The sequence below is a fragment of the Patella vulgata genome, chromosome 8 (assembly GCF_932274485.2).
Source record: "Patella vulgata chromosome 8, xgPatVulg1.2, whole genome shotgun sequence".
Taxonomy (NCBI): domain Eukaryota; kingdom Metazoa; phylum Mollusca; class Gastropoda; family Patellidae; genus Patella; species Patella vulgata.
This window is the reverse complement of record NC_065886.2, coordinates 18,007,401-18,026,138: the sequence shown is the minus strand read 5'-3', so window position 1 is coordinate 18,026,138 and position 18,738 is coordinate 18,007,401. Positions and strand designations below refer to the sequence as shown.

General features: G+C 33.6%; 1 protein-coding gene across 2 annotated transcripts in view; it reads left to right on the top strand.

Annotated features, from left to right (window-relative positions):
* The first annotated feature begins 311 nt into the window (after positions 1-311).
* Positions 312-18,738, top strand: part of LOC126830834 (glycerol kinase) — a 30,645-nt gene continuing 12,218 nt past the window's right edge. For both annotated transcript variants that reach the window (XM_050561266.1, XM_050561267.1), the window contains exons 1-9: positions 312-391; positions 9,814-9,887; positions 10,722-10,828; positions 12,710-12,787; positions 14,926-15,005; positions 15,627-15,764; positions 16,317-16,426; positions 16,846-16,948; positions 18,086-18,153. In XM_050561266.1, the coding sequence (XP_050417223.1) occupies positions 326-391; positions 9,814-9,887; positions 10,722-10,828; positions 12,710-12,787; positions 14,926-15,005; positions 15,627-15,764; positions 16,317-16,426; positions 16,846-16,948; positions 18,086-18,153 (824 nt within the window). In that variant the 5' untranslated portion in view covers positions 312-325. The remainder of the gene's footprint in view (positions 392-9,813; positions 9,888-10,721; positions 10,829-12,709; positions 12,788-14,925; positions 15,006-15,626; positions 15,765-16,316; positions 16,427-16,845; positions 16,949-18,085; positions 18,154-18,738) is intronic.

Sequence of the window (18,738 nt, the reverse complement as noted above, 5' to 3'; positions counted from 1 at the left end):
TTCCCAACTTTACCCGTCTGCTCGAAAAATCTGATTGCCCGAAGGCGAAAGTTGGAAGGGACACAGCCTTTTCATGTCATAGACTTAAAACAAGCTCTTAATTGTCGCTGTAAGAATGACATAAAGTTGGATATTAGAACTACACTCGCAGTGGACAAATGGGCACCGTTAGATCGTGAATTTACTTTATGTGAAAATCATTAAAAAATCAAAATTGACGAAGGATATAGGCTTGTCCCTTTAAGTTAGTATCCTTGATCGAGAACAGCGGTAGTAGAACAAGGGGCGCAATTCTTAATTCATTCACACTACTTCCGGTTTGAGAATGGCGAAGTTTGAGAAGCCGCTTGTCGGAGCAGTTGATCAAGGAACAAGCAGTACCCGTTTTTTGGTGAGAAAAACTACTATTTTCTCATTTTATTTCTTTAAGAAATACACCATCTACATGTGATAAATATTTGACGTTTGCACGAATTACATGTCTTTGTAAATATTGACGAATAAAATCGGATTTCAGAAGCAGACGATTCTTTCTTATCATTTAGCACACTTTTGTTGATGACGGTGACATGTCATTCATAACATGTTAACATGACACCAGTAGGCCTATTAACTGATATGAAGATATAAAAATATAGCCTATTAGATTTATTGGTTAGTTAAAGGAGCTAAATCGCTAATATTTTGGGCCTAGAAATTGGCACAAATGGGTCGCAACACATATAATAATGTAATATGAATTTATATAAGCTGTTTTACAATTAATTGTTTCCGTTTTACTGTGAATTGTCATCAGTTATGTTCGCTGAAATACGCCAGAAGTCTCAGCCGAAAGACAGTTTCTAGCGTCTGGTTATTCCAGTCAACACCGATAGTAAATATTGCGCATGCTCTCCAAATAAGAATATGGCATGACCACTTGACATGACTTGTGGAAAATGTCTAGCCTCATTCTTTGAGCACCTTGTTACAAATGGCGCTAAAATGCATTATGGTACACGATTCGTGTACCAATGGTAAAATGTTTATTTTGTCTTAAATATTGGATATCAGAAGACCCCTGATTTAAATTGAAAAAAAAATTCGTGTTTTCAATGTCGAAGATTTTGGATGATTGATATTGAGTTATGGACTTAGCTACTTTAAAGCGGCTGCTTTAAAATTGTTCAAAATACAAATCAATAGCTGTGAGATCTGGTTTTTTTTTCTTCATACAGCTATTATTACTATTATTAAAGAAATTCTATTATTATTGTGTTTATTGATATTAGACAGTAGCCTACTAGTAGGCCTATATGAGTATTCTATACTATTCTTCTGCATTCTATAATTGAACAGGTTAGGGTTACTAACTGCTAATAATCATGCTCGTAATGTATTGACTTTTTATGTGGACCATGGGCTAGATTTGATAATGTGGTTCTTGTAGCTTATTCAATTGTCAAATGGCTAGTTATTATAACTTATTAAAATTAAGTTATATTCTAGGGTACCTGTTTGGCTATAATATGCCTTACAGCACTATGTAACTTTTCTTGGTAATAAAGCTTAGAATGGCATTATTTATTATCAAAGTTTTGTTGATATAGCCTACTTGTACTAATATTTTGGAAAGATTTTTGAATCCAACACTAGCATTAACTGTAAGCTTATTTCACATGTTGTGAATAAGAGTTTCTGTACCGTAAATTTATCTTTGAGATAGATACATTTTGGTAATTGCATTACTAATAGTTTTAAGCAAAAGATTCTCTTGAGTCTTGACAGGGCAAAATTTGAAATTGGGTTGATTTGATGCTTATTGTGATATGACAAGGGAGAGCATAGTTACTAGTTAGTAAGAATTAGTTTAGTATTCAAATAAACACTTTCCTTTTCTTTTAAGATTACAACTGTATACACAATAATCTGCTTACCAATAATAAACAGTTTTTACGTTTTTAGTAAGTGTTTATTCCTACATAAAATAACTTAGCCATCAACATGTAACTCAATAGTTAATTTTGTGCCTTGGGGCTGTGCTTTAGGTGAAAGTTAGGTCAATATCTTTGTGGTGATGCAACAGGAGTCCTGAGGCAATTGAGCAATGTAGACAAATGAATGAAAACATGTATAATTGAGACTAAACGAATATACATGTACTGTACTGATGTATTTAGGCCTTAGGGTTCAACATGGGGTTAAATAGCTTGCTACTCATATTTTATAGAGATTAGTTAGTAATTTAGTAATGCTGGTACTATTGTAGTCATAAGTAGGATGTTATTAATGATCAAAATGTAGATTTAATGGAGGTGACTTAAAGGACAAACTAACTATTAAATTTCATTTTTATTATTATAATTTTTCTCTGTACATTATTACCCATATATTCCCGACAGGGACCTTGAATATTATATACATGTACATATCATTATTATACATCATACATGTGTGCATGGGGGGGTACTGGTATGTGGTATTCAGAAAGGGAATAAGGTTGTAGTCTGTCCATTGTCCATTTAAAGTGTAAAAGAAAATATAAAAATAACAACACCAGACTTTAGGTCTTATTCTATAAATTTCAGTCACATCAAATATTACTTGTAATATTAAAATGTCTAGATTTGAATCAAAAATATATTGTCATTTTCTATGAATGTTTGTCGGTTTGTTTTGTGGAAAGCAATTTGTCATCATTGACAGTATTGATAATCAGTTTTATGTTCCACTATACACATTAGGCTACCGGTGTTGGCCAAGATAGTTTATTTGGATTTTCGAGCTTGGTTTCCCCTTGACTAGCTGTCTAGTTGTTCAGATGGGACAGAAAACCTAGGTCCCTTATACACATTGGTGTTCACGTAAAAGATCCCTCATAGCACAATGTATGGTGTATGCCTGTCTTCATTAGCCCAGTTCGAGCAGAACAGCAGGACATTAAACCCATTTCATTTACACATTAGGCCGGACAACGAAACTAAAAAAAATGTAAACAAACCAGCCTCCACTCAATCTTTTGAAACAAAAATTTAACTGTATAGGGCTTGATCCTTCACAAATTGAAAAAAACCCCAAACATTATATTGATCAATCCCTTGATCAAAGAGATTTATCGCCTTTAATGTACATAATAAAGAAGTATCAAGCTTAGGGAATTATTGAGATTTAGTAACAAATAACCTGATAAGAAGACTTACATTGTGCAAGCATTTCAATACAAATAAGTTTTCTCCGTACATATTTTGTAAAATTTATTGCCTGCTTGATAATGTTGTGTACTTTCTTTTATATGCCCACATGTTAATGTGATTAAAAATTGCTGTGACGCCTGTTGATTCGTGGGGTGTTGGGTGGCCTAATGGTCTAACACATGTACTTTAGATCATAAGGACTGTCATTGACATTCCTTCCACTGCAGGCAAATTATTGAAATAAAATTGAAGACATATTATTCTCAAAATAACTTGGTTTGTGTTGAGTGGACATTAAACCCCATTTCTCTTTCCCTGTCTTATTGTCAACCTGTCGTTCACATTTCTTGTTTGCACAATTGAGGCTACCCGGTACACTAATCTACATAAATGTATGGGGGGTTTATCTCATAGAAATGAAGATGCCTACTGGTAATTTAATTTCAAAAGTTTTGATAAATCACCAGTGATACATGTATTTAAAAAGCCCTTCTAGAAATTGAAATAATTGATAACACGAAGTCGGTCTAATTGATGGATAAATAAATACAGTATTTAAAATCTTTTAATAGTAGACTAGGGGCTACAATAGTCAATTTACCTTTTTCAAATTGAATTGTCTATCTCACTGAAACAAAGAAGCCTACTGAATTGATTTTCAATGTTTTCAATAATCACCTCCAGAGTTATGCCACTTTATTATGAAATCTTGTTAAAAATTTATTGGCTGCCTTTATTGACCTTTCTTCCTAAATTTATGTTTGTTGTCTATCCGTCCTCTTGAAATGAGTCCGAAGAGCACAATTGATTTTCAACAAGTTTCAATATTAATAACTGCCAGAGTTATTCCCATCTTTCATGGAATCTTGATACCACTCTTAAGCGCTTTAGATTATGGTCTGATTTTTGAAAATATTTTGAATTGTTTAGCTCATAACTTCTTAGATGACTAATTAGCTACTGGTGGGCATGTGTTTTGTGGCCTGGCAATCTATGTTTTCCTGAAAAAAAATGTAAACAATCAATGATTTAGATTACTTCACTAGCAAGATAGTAAACAAGTTGTAAGATAGCTTGTCAATGGGAGATTAGACATGTGTTTTTCTGTGTCCCAATCAGATATATGTCCATTAATTTAGCCTTTTGGTCTGTAAGGTCAGGGGTGATAAATATTGTAGTTTTATGAGCTTTGATAACTAATGCTGAATGATAATATCAGACTGATTATGGACATGTACAAAGGGGAATTTTAAGTTAACTTGATTTTGAAATTAGACAGTTAGTTTTTTTACATTGCCGCATGTAAGTAGGTCACTAGCAACATTTTAACATACATGTAGATTAAAAAATTCAATGCATTGGCCGTTTTTTTTAACCATTGCTCTTTCGACCTGATATTTTCATCATAGAACAAAAATGATAAAGCCTTCGTATAAATATTTTGTGTGAATAAACATACACAATACTAACTACATGTGCTGTGGTATATTTGTATAATTTAAAAAAAACCCAACTTTTGTTCATTGTCTTGACATATTCACTTTATTTATGATATGTCATGTAGGTCTTGGACACAAATACACAGTAGGCATTAGAATATCAATTTACGACTACCCCACCACTGAGAAACTTAAGCATGATATACATTTATCTATGATCTTATTCTCACCACGTAAACTAGGTATCTATTATATATTACAGTCATTAAAAATTCATGAATTATATCAATTCAAGTCTACTATAATTTCATATGTAAATATATTTTAGTGAAGGGTTAGTGGTATAAGTTGTATATTCAGTGTTTGCTTACTGTTAATCTGTCATACATCAAGAGGCTTGTTGCCTTGTTGACGTGTACATACAGGTGTTATAAGAATTACTTCTTCCTAATAATATTTTGTAAACTATCATAATAAGCTTACGGTACAGTTAACTTTGTACTCTCGTAGGTACTTATGTAGCAGTGAGAATCTTTGTTAATAACTAAGGACTGGAACTATCCTTGAAACTATTTATTACTGAAAAGCATTAAACATCCTATACGGAGAACAGCACATCCAACATGCAGAGTAATCCAGAGTGCTTTATGAATGTACAAATCGGTATTGTAGGAATTCACAATATACAGTGACCTTACTAATATCAATTAAAGAGGCAAGATTAAAATATAAAAGACATTACAATAAAATAAAACAATAAGATAGTAATTATGTGTCAACTGTCAACCATATGTCATTAGATAATCATGAAGACATCTAATTAACCATGAAGGAATAATAGAAACATAAGAATAAAAGAAATGTTTAATTGAATGAATAATGAATTATTGAAATAATGGAATACAAATAATTCACAAGATTATTTACATGCTATAATCAAATCAACACATTCCTATTGGTAGATATAAAAAGAAAGGCAGGGTAGTAAAATGGGTATTACACAGGAATCGAGACTCCCATGTCTTGGGTTTTGCATGTCAAGTCTGGTACCTGTTTGTCAGGAATAGGTTCCGCTGGGCTGACAAGGAAATTGTTTCCTAGTCTTTCAGATGGGATGAAAAACTCAAGCTTCACATGTATACACATTTACGTGCACGTGAAAGAACTCTTGACACCTTGAATTTCTTTGAACAGTAGGTGAAGATACTGCATACCGATCAAAATTCCCTTCCCTTCCCTTATTAACCATAGTAAAAGAACGCTAGTATGTTAGTCACACAATGAATAAAGTATTGGATGTTGACAAGAACATGAACGATGTATATACTTAGTCGCAAAACGGCCAAAGTATTGTGTTGACGAGACCGTAAAATGTGTCAAATTTCCACATGCTAGTGGTGTTGAAATAATTCTAAGATTAGGCAGAAGTTACCAATGGGAATGAGGTTTTAATCCTGCAAGTGTCCTGTTTAACAAAGTCCTGAAGTGTTTTATTGTCCCCCGCCTTTCGAAGAAAGCAGGGGACTATTAAAATGGGTTCGTCCGTCTGTCTGTCTGTCCGTCTGTCTGTCCGTCACACTTTTTGGGACACAATAACTCTCTTCCTAATTGAGCTAGAATGTTCAAACTTGGTGTATGTGTTTATTAGGTCAATGCCTTGATGGAGTTCGAAGATGAGCATTTTCCGCTTAGGGTAAGCAGAGATAAGCAATTTGATTGGTTGATGCTTTGGGACACGATAACTCTCTTCCTAATTGGGCTAGAATGTTCAAACTTGGTGTATGTGTTGATTAGGTCAATGCCTTGTTAAAACTGCAATCAATTTATGTCAATCATGCCTAATGTCCTAAATTATACCGTTACCAAAACAGGTGTTGATGATTATGTATATTCTAGAGTCTTGCACCTGTTGTTTATTGTGGAATATTATCTTTTTATCTACAGGATGACCCAAAAATAAAAACAGAACCCATACATTTTTTATTGTCCCCCGCCTTTCGAAGAAAGCAGGGGACTATTAAAATGGGTTCGTCCGTCTGTCCGTCACACTTCTTGGAACACAATAACTCTCTTTCTAATTGAGCTAGAATGATCAAACTTGGTGTAGGTGTTTATTAGGTCAATACCTTGATGGAGTTCGAAGATGAGCATTTTCCGCTTAGGGTAAGCAGAGATAAGCAATTTGATTGGTTGATGCTTTGGGACACGATAGCTTTAGTTCTAATTAAGTGAGAGTGAGGACATTTGGTGTATAGCTTTATTACATCAATACCGTGACTAAGTTCGATAATGAACATTTTATGCTGAGGGTAAGCAGAGCAATAAGCAGTTTGATTGGTCGAGGCTTTGGAACACAATAACTCTCCTTCTAATTGGGGTAGAATGTTCAAACTTGGTGTAGGCATTCATTAGGCGAATCCCTTGATGTAGTTCGATGATGAACATTGTCTGCTTACGGTAAGCAGAGATAAGTAATCTGATTGATTGATGCTTTAGGGGCACGGTAACTTTGGTTATAATGAAGTGAGATCGATGAAACTCGGAATATAGATTCATTATATCATTAAAAACTCTGCTTTTAATTGAGGTAGAATGTTTAAACCTGATGTAGATGTTTATTAGGTGAATGTCTTGACTGATTTCAATAATTAACATTTCAAGCTAAAGCTAAGCAGAGCTAATCAATTTCATTGGTCGATGCTTTGGGACAAGATAATCTTGATTCTATCTGATAGAGAGTGATAAAACTTAGTGTGTAGTTTGATTGCTCGATACTCTTGAAAAAAATATGTGCGATTAATTAATATGTGTCATCTATTTATTTTGGGATTTCGGCGGGAGACATCAGCCTCACTGTTGGCTTGTTTAAATTATTAATGACCATAATATTGACTATTATGAAGTACCAAAATAACATAGTCAAGTGGACTTTAAACCTCTTACGTTATGATGGTATTAATGACCTAGGTAAAAAGATGGAGAGAGGTGAGGAAGGCTTATGCACTTTGGAATTTAAACAGTTGATTAGACTTTAAGTCGGAAGGTAGGGCTTAGCCTATTTATGTAAAGAATCACACCACAGGTAAAGTTTAAAGGTCCATTTTATGTCAAATTCAATCATCAAGTGTAATTTGAGGAAATTCAGTGCATTCAGCAGGGAAATTGAGTACATTCAGCTCGATCAACCACTACAAATATCATCAGATAATTGTATCTCTAACCTTCTGTATATTAACTCATTTTTAGTTATCTAAATCATATCATGAATTCCATAATTGTTAATAATTACAACATTGGGGTTATACTTTATTCCTGGTAATTTAAACATGTCATAATTTAGCATTATAATTTTAAACAATGTTTTATATTTTTATAAATGATTTCTGACAGGAGATGGATTTATATAAGCTTTGGCTTGTTTTCACATTCCATAATTACATATTGTATCCTCATAAGGTTTACTATGTAAATTTCACAGTTTTATTTTAATCCCTTCAAGTGCCTGTGGTAAATTTATTTCATAGTGTTAGGGAAAAAAAAGTAACAGTATAATTTGTGATTTTCAAAAAAAGAGTAAAGGTCTTTAGCATTTGTTGCTTTTATCATAGTTTATGCCCTTTTTATACGCCTACAAGAAATGTAGTCGTATATTTCCGTTGGTCCATCGTCCACAATTTCTTGTGACTACTCTACAGGGTACATTTGTCATCTGATCTGTTTGAAATTTATATGCATTATTTAGATCACTAAATCAAAGAAGACTAATGAATTTCAACAATTACCATTAATTACTTGTAGAGTTATGGCCCTTGTTTCACTTTGTTGAATCTTGTGAACACTCAATCAACAAAAGTTATCATCTGATATGCATGAAATTTTTATGCATTATATATTTCACTGTTGACAACAGTTATCATTCAATCTGTATGATATTGATATTCTTTATTTAGATAGTAAAATGAATAAACCTATTGAATTTCATCAATTTCTGTTAATTACTTCTAGTTTTAGTCAGAACCATGGTGGCTCAGTGGGTAAGGTGCTGGTTTACTAACCAAGAGGCCTGGGGTTTTATTCCTGGTGTTAGTCAGGAAAGTTCCCCAGGATCTTCCAGCCTGGTTTCCCCATGTCACTGGTGCAGGATTGGGGGATCTGGAAAATACTCTCATAGCACACTATATCTCCTACATCAATCTTCATTAGCCAATCTTTGTTAGAAATAGGTCAGGGTTCATTTATATTTAAAAATCATTTTTATAGGTCCACATTCATAAGGGGCAGGGGCAGAGCCACGCTCATTTCTTGTATTTGTTTGTTTTTCATCTACAGGACGCATTTCTGAACATATCATCTTGAAACTTTGCATATTTATTCTTTTGTACCCTAAGGAACATCCTATTGTTTGGGGTGCATGCCCAACACCCAGGGTCAGAGCTACTCCCATTTTCTTTTTGTGTGTCTGTGTGTCGCCTACAGGCCACAATTCTTAAGTGATCATCTTGAAACTTTACATACTTATTCCTTATACCCTAATGATGATCTCTATTGTTTTTGGTGCACGGCCGACCCCAAGGGGAAGAGCCAGGCCCATTTCTTGTATTTGTTTGTTTGTCGTCTACAGGCCACACTCACTTTTTGCCATTAGCACCTGAAAGTCACAATTCTGAATGGATTATCTTGGTATACTTATTCCTTATACTCTAAGGACGGCAACTATTGATGTTGATGCACAACCCCCAGCTCCACCCCACCCCTCCTGCGCCCCCACCCACTTCCCTTTCGGTGGTGCCACACCCACTTTTTGTTGATATTTTGTCTGTAAATGATATACAGGTTGCAATTATTAACAGTTTTGGATCCAATTTGAAATTATCCAGCATATGGTTGTATCTATTGGTCCATGTCCAACCCGAGGGGCAGAGCCACGCCCAATTTGTCATATTCATATTTCATTCTCTTCATTTAAAAAAGTACCATATCAATCGAAGCAGGAATGTGGACGTATATTGCAGCGTTAGCGATGCTCTTGTTTCTTTATGTAATGTCTTTATTTGTACATTTCTCAATGACTGATCAGACAATCATCTGCCATGGATCTGTGGAATTTTGACAGATTTTATCCAGAACATGTTGCATGTAGAATTAGAATATTGGAAAATGTCACTAAATTTTAAAAAAAAAATTAAAATTTTTTATTTCAGATTTTTTCAAGTCAAACAGCTGAGTTAGTTACATATCATCAAACAGAGATTAAGCAGTATTATCCTAAAGATGGGTAAGAGTATAATCTGATTAAAAGTATTGGTTTTTATTGGCTCATATTTTCATGTGGTCATACGATATTGTCTTTAACCCAGTCTGTCCATTCACATTTTGTTTGTGGACACCCTACAAGTCCCAATTTTTATCCGATTTTGATGAAACTTGAAATATAGGTTTATTATATCCCAAAGATTTGGATTTTTTTTAATATTGGCATGTATCGGACCATAACTTCATGTATTATGGCCCCTGATTGTACAAAAAGTCATGTTTTTAGCTTGTGGACACTCTAGAGGTCACAATTTTGGATGCTGCCTCTGTCTATCTGTTCACATTTTGTTTGTAGATACTCTAAAGGTCACAATTTTTATGTGATTTTAAACAAACTTAAGATATAATTGTATCCCAAAGTTCCGTTTGCATTTGAAGCATGTCAGACCAATACATCCCGGAGTATGGCTCCTCATTGTACAGAAAAATAGCTTGCTCTCTGTCCATCTCTTGCAAAATGTGGGTGTATCTTGTATGTCAACCACTTATGATGCAATGTATTTATCATTTTGTCTTCTGCATTTGTTATTTTGCTAAAATCTTATTTACTTACCATATCATTATCAAACAATTTTTTCATTGTGTAGTGTTTTTACTTGTGTACTGTAGATAACCAATGAAATGACAGACCTGTCAGTAATGTGAACACTTCACAGTTCACATCCACTGATCTATTTATATGATGAAGCCTATTGATATACAACAAAAGATTGGTTAGAGATTTGTTCAAATTAATTTGTTAGCTGTGGTCTTACATAACTAAATAAATTTTAAAGATTACTATTTGTATTTTCAGGTGGGTTGAAGAGGATCCTATAGAAATTTTACAATCAGTGAAAACATGTATAGTAAAAGCAACAGAGAACTTAAGAGCGTTGGGTAGGAGCCCAAACGATATAAAATGTAAGTCTACTGTACTACTGTATCTCTTTCTTCCTCTACTACCTCCAGTCCTCCACCCACCTCACTCACATTATTCTGTGCTGTCAATATAAACTATAAATTATCTGTACAAAATAAACAAACAGTATATAGGTCCACATCCCTTCATTTCTCAACAATCTAGAGAGTCAGACTAAAAGAAATGCAGCCATACAAACTTCTTCTCTCGCTAAATAATTACGTAACATAATAAGTATACAGATTTTAATATCTATACTAATATTTGTGACTGTCGTTTGTTTGTCTGTCTATCTGTTCAGGGTTGGCGGCTACACTAGGGCTGTCTTGAGGCTGAAATTTGTTGTATAGGGATAGCTCAGACAGAGGAGTAACATAACCTGGTGGTGATGGACTACCACTTCCGATTTCAGAGTTATGCTACTTCCTCATCATGACTATACTTGTGCTATGCCAGGTCAACCGCTAGTTGTACATATTATTAATATTTGTCTGGCACAAAGGTAAAAATATCAGGTACATCTATAATCATTATTTACAGGCCTTGTACGACCCATTTTAGGAAAGTTTGAAAGGAATAAATCTGGACATGGCATGAACCCTGGTCTACCTCAGAAAAGAATTGAAAATGCATTCATTTTATGTTAATATATAACCAGATGGTGATTGTCTAGTCGATAAATATGTCACCTGATCAGTGGAGAAATAACACTGATAACTAAGACACGTCAGTGTTAGAAAATCAATAGGTGATATTTGTTAATGTTGCTAATTAAACAGATCTATAGTTATATCTGAAATATAAGCTTACACATTGACCTTATCAAGTGACAAATCTAGCATCACACAACAATTTCTGTAACTTTTTTCCCTTAAATTTACTTCTATTTTATTTAATTATCTGAAATTAAAATAGTTTCCAAATTGCACAACATTTTTTTTTATTGTGTATTGACTATTGACACAACCACATGTTTACAGAGTACGAAAGTAGCTTTTATAGCACAAGCATATGGTTTTGTTTATTTATAGTGACTGACAACAGTTAATTTCATAATTAAAATTGAAATAGTGTTATATTTCACAATATATATTGTTGAAACTGTTTTAATATTAGGTAATATTAAAACTAATTTAATGGCTAGAGTTCTTGATTTATTATCATTTAATCTGTCAGCTTGACGTATGATTTATAAATTATTTCTAAATGATTTATGATAAATAATAATAGTTTATCATAATCTTGATTTATCATAACTTTTGAATAAACCATGACACGCATATTTATAATCAAGCTATACTCTTTAAAACATCACCCATATTTATTGGTAGGTTTTTTTTTCTCCATAAATATGTGCTATACATGTATATACATGTAGTTTATTACTCTATCTAGTTACTGAATGTCGCTAAAAGATTATGACATTTGAAGATTCATCATATATTATGAACCTTTAAACATGCATTATGCAAGAGATAAATCTACCTATTGCCTGAAATGTTATATAAACTATTGATTAGACATTTATTAACATGAAAAGACCTTAATCAACTCTCGATGCCATCTTATGTCAGATTTTCAATGGATTTGAATCTGATCAGCTGCTCAAAGCTCATGTTTTTTATACTACTAACTTTAGTAATGATTATCAAGGCTAGGCCTAAAATTCAATTGCTGATATCTCGGTTCAGAGTGGAGCAGTTGGACTGAAATTTTCAGAATATTCCATTTACATTCTCTAGTTTTTATCTATTATAATAAGAACTGTCAGATTTTTATCTAATCTTCCATAATGCGGCAATGCCCCTTTAAAAAAAGAAAAGTATTGTGTTTTAAGAAGTGGAGTAGAGTTTATAATAACAGATTCATTATTTTGTTTTTAGGTATTGGAATCACCAATCAAAGAGAGACAACTGTTGTATGGGATAAAGAAACTGGTTTACCATTACATAATGCTATAGGTAGAATTTCATCCTTCAAATTTTTATAATTCAGTCATTTAAACTGAAACCAATCATCAAGAATCCTTTGAAGGCCAAGTTGTTTTCAATTTAGTTTAATTTTGTTGTCCCCCGCCTTTCAAAGAAAGCAGGGGACTATTAAAATGGGTTCGTACGTCTGTCTGTCCGTCACACGTTTTGGGACACAATAACTCTCTTTCTAATTGAGCTAGAATGTTCAATCTGGTGTATGGGTTTATTAGGTCAATACCTTGATGGAGTTCGAAGATGAGCATTTTCCGCTTAGGGTAAGCGGAGATAAGCAATTTGATTGGTTGATGCTTTGGGACACGATAACTTTAGTTCTAATTAAGTGAGAGTGATGAAACTTGGTGTATAGTTTCATTACATCAATACCTTGACTAAGTTCGATAACAAGCATTTTCTGCTCCGGGTAAGCAGAGCGATAAGAAATTTAATTGGCCAAGATTTTGGAACACAATAACTCTCCTTCTAATTGAGCTAGAATGTTCAAACTTGGTGTAGGTGTTTATTGGGTCAATACCTTGATGATGGAGTTCAAAGATGAGCATTTTCTGCTTAGGGTAAGCAGAGATAAGCAATTTGATTGGTTGATGCTTTGGGACACGATAACTTTAGTTCTAATTAAGTGAGAGTGAGGACACTTGGTGTATAGCTTTATTACATCAATACCTTGACTAAGTTCGATAATGAACATTTTCTGCTGAGGGTAAGCAGAGCGATAAGCAATTTGATTGGTCGAGACTTTGGAACACAGTAACTCTCCTTCTAATTGAGGTAAAATGTTCAAACTTGGTGTAGGCATTCATTAGGTGAATCCTTTGATGGAGTTCGATGATGAACATTGTCTGCTTACGGTAGGCAGAGATAAGCAATCTGTTTAGGGGCACGGTAACTTTGGTTATAATGAAGTTAGAGCGATGAAACTCTGAATATAGATTCATTATATCATTACCTTGACTAAGTTCGATTGTGCGAATTTTGATTAGTCAAGACTTTGGAACATAAAAACTCTGCTTTTAATTGAGGTAGAATGTTTAAACCTGATGTAGATGTTCATTAGGTGAATGTCTTGACTGATTTCAATGATTAACATTTCAAGCTAAAGCTAAACAGAGCCAATCAATTTCATTGGTCGATGCTTTGGGACAAGATAATCCTGATTCTATCTGATAGAGAGTGATGAAACTTAGTGTGTAGTTTGATTGCTCGATACTTTTGAAAAAAATAAATGTGCGATTAATTAATATGTGTCATCTATTTATTTTGGGATTTCGGCGGGGGACATCAGCCTTTAATGTAAGTTTATCTTGTTTTCAAATATAAGACGTTAATACAGTATATCCAAGAGAAACAGACATTAAGTTTAAGTGATTTGTTATCTATCTGAGCGTCAAAGGTAAATTACAGTAAATAGAGAGAGAGAGAAGTGGGGTTTAACGTCCACTTGACACAAACTAGGTCATTTCAGGACTAACATATGGTTTAATTTTATTTCAATAATTCGTTTGCGCGTAGGGGTCGTTAGCAGTGGGAGGAAACCGGAGGACCCGGTGAAAACCCACGAGGTTGGACAGGCGACCCTACTCCTTGTCATGTACAACCGGGGATTCGAAACCACGCCAGTTGACTCAATGACAGACCTTATGATACAGCACGCACATGCTAACCATTCGGCCATCCAACCCCCCACAGTAAAGATTTTTAATCAAATAATGTATCGAATAATAATGATGTATCTCATGATTTGATAGATAACATTCAATGTAATAATAAAATAGAAGCAAAGCCAAAGTTGATGAATTATGGAATGCCAATGACCATATTGGTATGACTGAACACTCTAAAGCAAATAACTTTATTAGCAATATTCATTGATGACATACAAGACTACTATTACTAGTATTATAATACTGAATGATTAAGACTAGTAACCTGACTAATAATAAGTGAAATTGTATAAAAAATTTTGGAAGCAAGTTTGATGTCTGTGAGAATATTTGCAGGAATCAGATTCTTTTGACTTTTTAGATTTATAAGAAGAAGAAAAAAAACAAGTAAATGAATCTTTTTATAGAGCTTTTTGATTTTATTAAAAAGAACTTAATTTTTTGTAGTATGGTTAGATTTAAGAACTTCTTCTACAGTCGAGGAATTAATTGATAAAACTCCACAGAAAGATAAAGATTATCTACGGGTTTGTATCTTTAACTATAGATATAAAATATATATTGTATACTATGGATTTATTCTATTCAGTTAAAATCTCTAGGTATCTGCCTCTTGGAAAAGTAGGGATGGTCAGAGACCAAGAATCATTACCCGACTGATTTTAAATCGATCATCAAGACAAAGGTGTGGTTTGAATTGAATAACAGTGTTATCAACTTATCATGTGCACTAATAAAAACAAGAAATCACTACTATATTTTTTCAGGGAATCAGCAAAGAGTAACAATTGCTTCGATTAATTACCATATTGTTCATATTATTTCATTATGGGTAATTCTGAATTATAAGGCAACAATAAAATTGTTGATTTCATTAGATTTTATATGTTGATTTGATTGGATCAAGCCAATTCAATACTTTGTTCTGACATTTAGCTCCTGTTAGATAATTTATGTCTAGTCAATTGGATGGGATGGAAAACCAAGGTCACGTGTAGACATTGGCATGCACATAAAAGAACCCTTGACAGTTGGAATATAAGAGTATGGTATCTGTAATGCATATGTCTGTCTTCATTATTCCAAGTGAAGCAGAAGAGTATGACCGTTTAACTTTATTTCATTTCTTTGCACTTTTTGTATTTCAGCCATATTGTGGGTTGCCTATAACAACGTATTTTAGTGCTGTAAAATTGAAATGGTTAATAGATAATAGTGAGGCAGTAAGAAAGGCTGTAGAACAAGATAGATGTTGTTTTGGTACAGTAGATTCATGGCTTCTGTGGGTATGTCACAAATTTTTTTAAATTTGTCAGGATATTTCTTGAAAATTTTGCAAAGCTTCTTAGCAACTCCTTTGTTAGGCATATGAAAAGTTATAAATAGTTTCTTATGCAAATTTAATTGAAACCTGAATTAAGGACAAACATTTGTGATTTTAATGGGTATATCGGTCCTAAAATGGTTCAATTCTGTTCAGTATTTACAAAGATATGACAAATTAAAAATTCCTTAATCTCTGTGGCCCCCTATGTAACAAGACAGCCGCCATCTTTATATGCACGAGATATTCATATTCATGGATTGTTTTCAATTCAAGCCGGGAGATTATCTAACATTGGTATTAGCATTTTGTTTTCTTTATCAATTAAGTGTTAGATAATCTGAGTACATATTAGCGTTCAGCTGAGAAATTTGGTATTTTTCAATTTGTTATTTTAATGATGCCGGAACCAGAACAAGTAGGCTATATGTGATATTTTTTTTTATGTTCCATATGTTTGGGGCTATTTCCATAGAGAATGGTGTTTAAAGTTGATTCTTATTTTAATTTTTAGAATATGACAGGTGGCCCTGGGAAAGGTCAACATGTAACAGACGTTACCAATGCCAGTAGAACCATGCTCATGAATATTCATAATTTACAATGGGATGATAAACTATGCAAGTTAGTATATCAATATTATTCTGTTCTAAATAACCATAATTAATCCATTTAATACAAACTATTGAAACACTTGAGTCAAATAATCAAAATACACAATGCATAATTTTGTACATGGGGGCATAAGGACTCAAAAGGAACGTTAACAAAATTCAGAATATTTTTCAGTAATTCCCCATCCCCCCATCCCCCCACAATCCTCGTTAACTTTCAAATTCATGAAATCTTGTGACAATTATTTTTTTTTTAAAAGTTGGTGGGATTGCTCATTGTGGTTTTGCAGAGTTATCATTCTTGGCACATTTTAACATTTAAACTTGTGAATGTAATCAGTACAAATTTCTCAATGGGATTGCTCAATTGGGACTAAGGAGGAACCTTATTATATCTATTTTTTTTCAATAATTTTTCCTGTTTTGTAGATTTTTTTCGATTCCTAAAAGCATTCTTCCAGCTATCCATAGCTCATCTGAAATCTATGGTTATGTAGTTGATGGTCCATTAAAAAATCTACCAATCTCAGGGGTAGGTAATCTCATAGACCTTATAAGGTCCATGGTAATCTTTTCTAGTAGCACTAGTCTGTTTGTCTATCCATCACAACTATTTGAGCACACTAACTCTTGTTTCTAACTGAGGTAGAATGTTCAAATTTGGTGTAATTGTTTACAAGGTGAATAGGCCTATCTTGGATGATGATCTTTTCGCGAGAAGGCTAAGCATTGATGAACAATTTGATTTGATTGATTGAGATTTAGGGATATGCTAACTCTATAAGTGATAGCAGTGAAACTTGGTGTATATTTAATGAACAATTTGATTGCTTGTAAATTTTAGAGGATGTCTTTGCAGTTGGCAAATGGGAACGATTCCTGGAAATAAGACCTCTGTCACAGACATTGTCTGGGCCCTTATTCACGAAAACTTAAACTAAGATACAATCGAAATTTTAAGAAATACTGCAATTCGATTGGCTGACCAATATGCAAATTGGATATATGCAAATTGATTTTACTGGTCAGCCAATCGAATTGCAGTATTTCTTAAAATTTCGATTGTATCTTAGTTTAAGTTTTCGTGAATAAGGGCCAAGGCCCAAATTCAGCCTCTATCAGGGATATTCCCTCTGGTGCCTGTCATTTTGATGGAACTGTGGGTAATCCACTAGTAACATCAATGGTGATTGGTTAATCAAATGTCTGACGTCATAGGTCAAAAGCCCCCCGTATGACCTCTAACGCGACCTATCGCTACAACCGGTCAGATCTGTATTTTAATCAGATTGTGGATATCGCGGCCATTTAGGGCAGTAATCTATTCAGGAAATAGTTCTCTGTGTGCAGAATGACTAAATACATGCCCGGTACAAAATTCAAAATGCCAAGTACTAGTGACTGACATTTTGTCAATTAAGAGAGAGAGAGAGAAGAGAGATAAATGGGGTTTAACATGCACTTCAATAATTTGCTTGCATGTAGGGGTCCTTAGCAGGGGGAGGAAACTGGAAAACCCGGAGGACTTGGAGAAAACCCCCAAGGTTGGAGATGTGACTCAACTTCTTGTAGCGTATAAGTGGGGAATCGAAACAAAAGCCCTTGTTAAACCTACTAGACCACCCAGCCCCCTCTAGGTACTGAGATGTTATATTTCTTTGTTTTTCAGATTTTGGGTGATCAGCAGGCAGCATTAGTTGGTCAGACATGTTTTTCGGTTGGCCAGGCTAAAAATACGTTAGTAATTCAGCCCATATTAATCTCAGCTTTTATACAATGAAATTAATATAAACAAAACTGAATGCTACTTTCATACAATGTTATTAAGTCCATACAAAATAAATATTCAGGTTCTCAGACAATCCTTATTCCTTACCAAAAATCTCATGCGTGAGGGAGGTTTTTATTTGCATGATTTTATTTTGTCAAAGGATTACTACATGCTACATTATAAACATCACATCTCAAGGCACTATATTTATCTGGACCATGTTTATATGAATGTATGATTATCCAGTATCATTTATGATTGTCAGTAACATTTACGTTCTAGATAAATGAGCCTATGGCACATTTCTAAATTCATTCAATCTTTTTATAGAGCTACTTCCTGGTCATTAATGAAATAAAAACAGGTCATGTCACATGTGTTCCTTTTTTAAGTGATGCAGGATTATCTGAGAACCAGAATTTTTTTTTATATATGGCCTAATTTAAATAAAACTGAAAGCTACTTTTCACAATCTGGGAATTAAATTTAAACTGAAGTATTTCATACATTTGACTTGATCATAGCTAAATGTGGGTCAAAAATATAAAAAC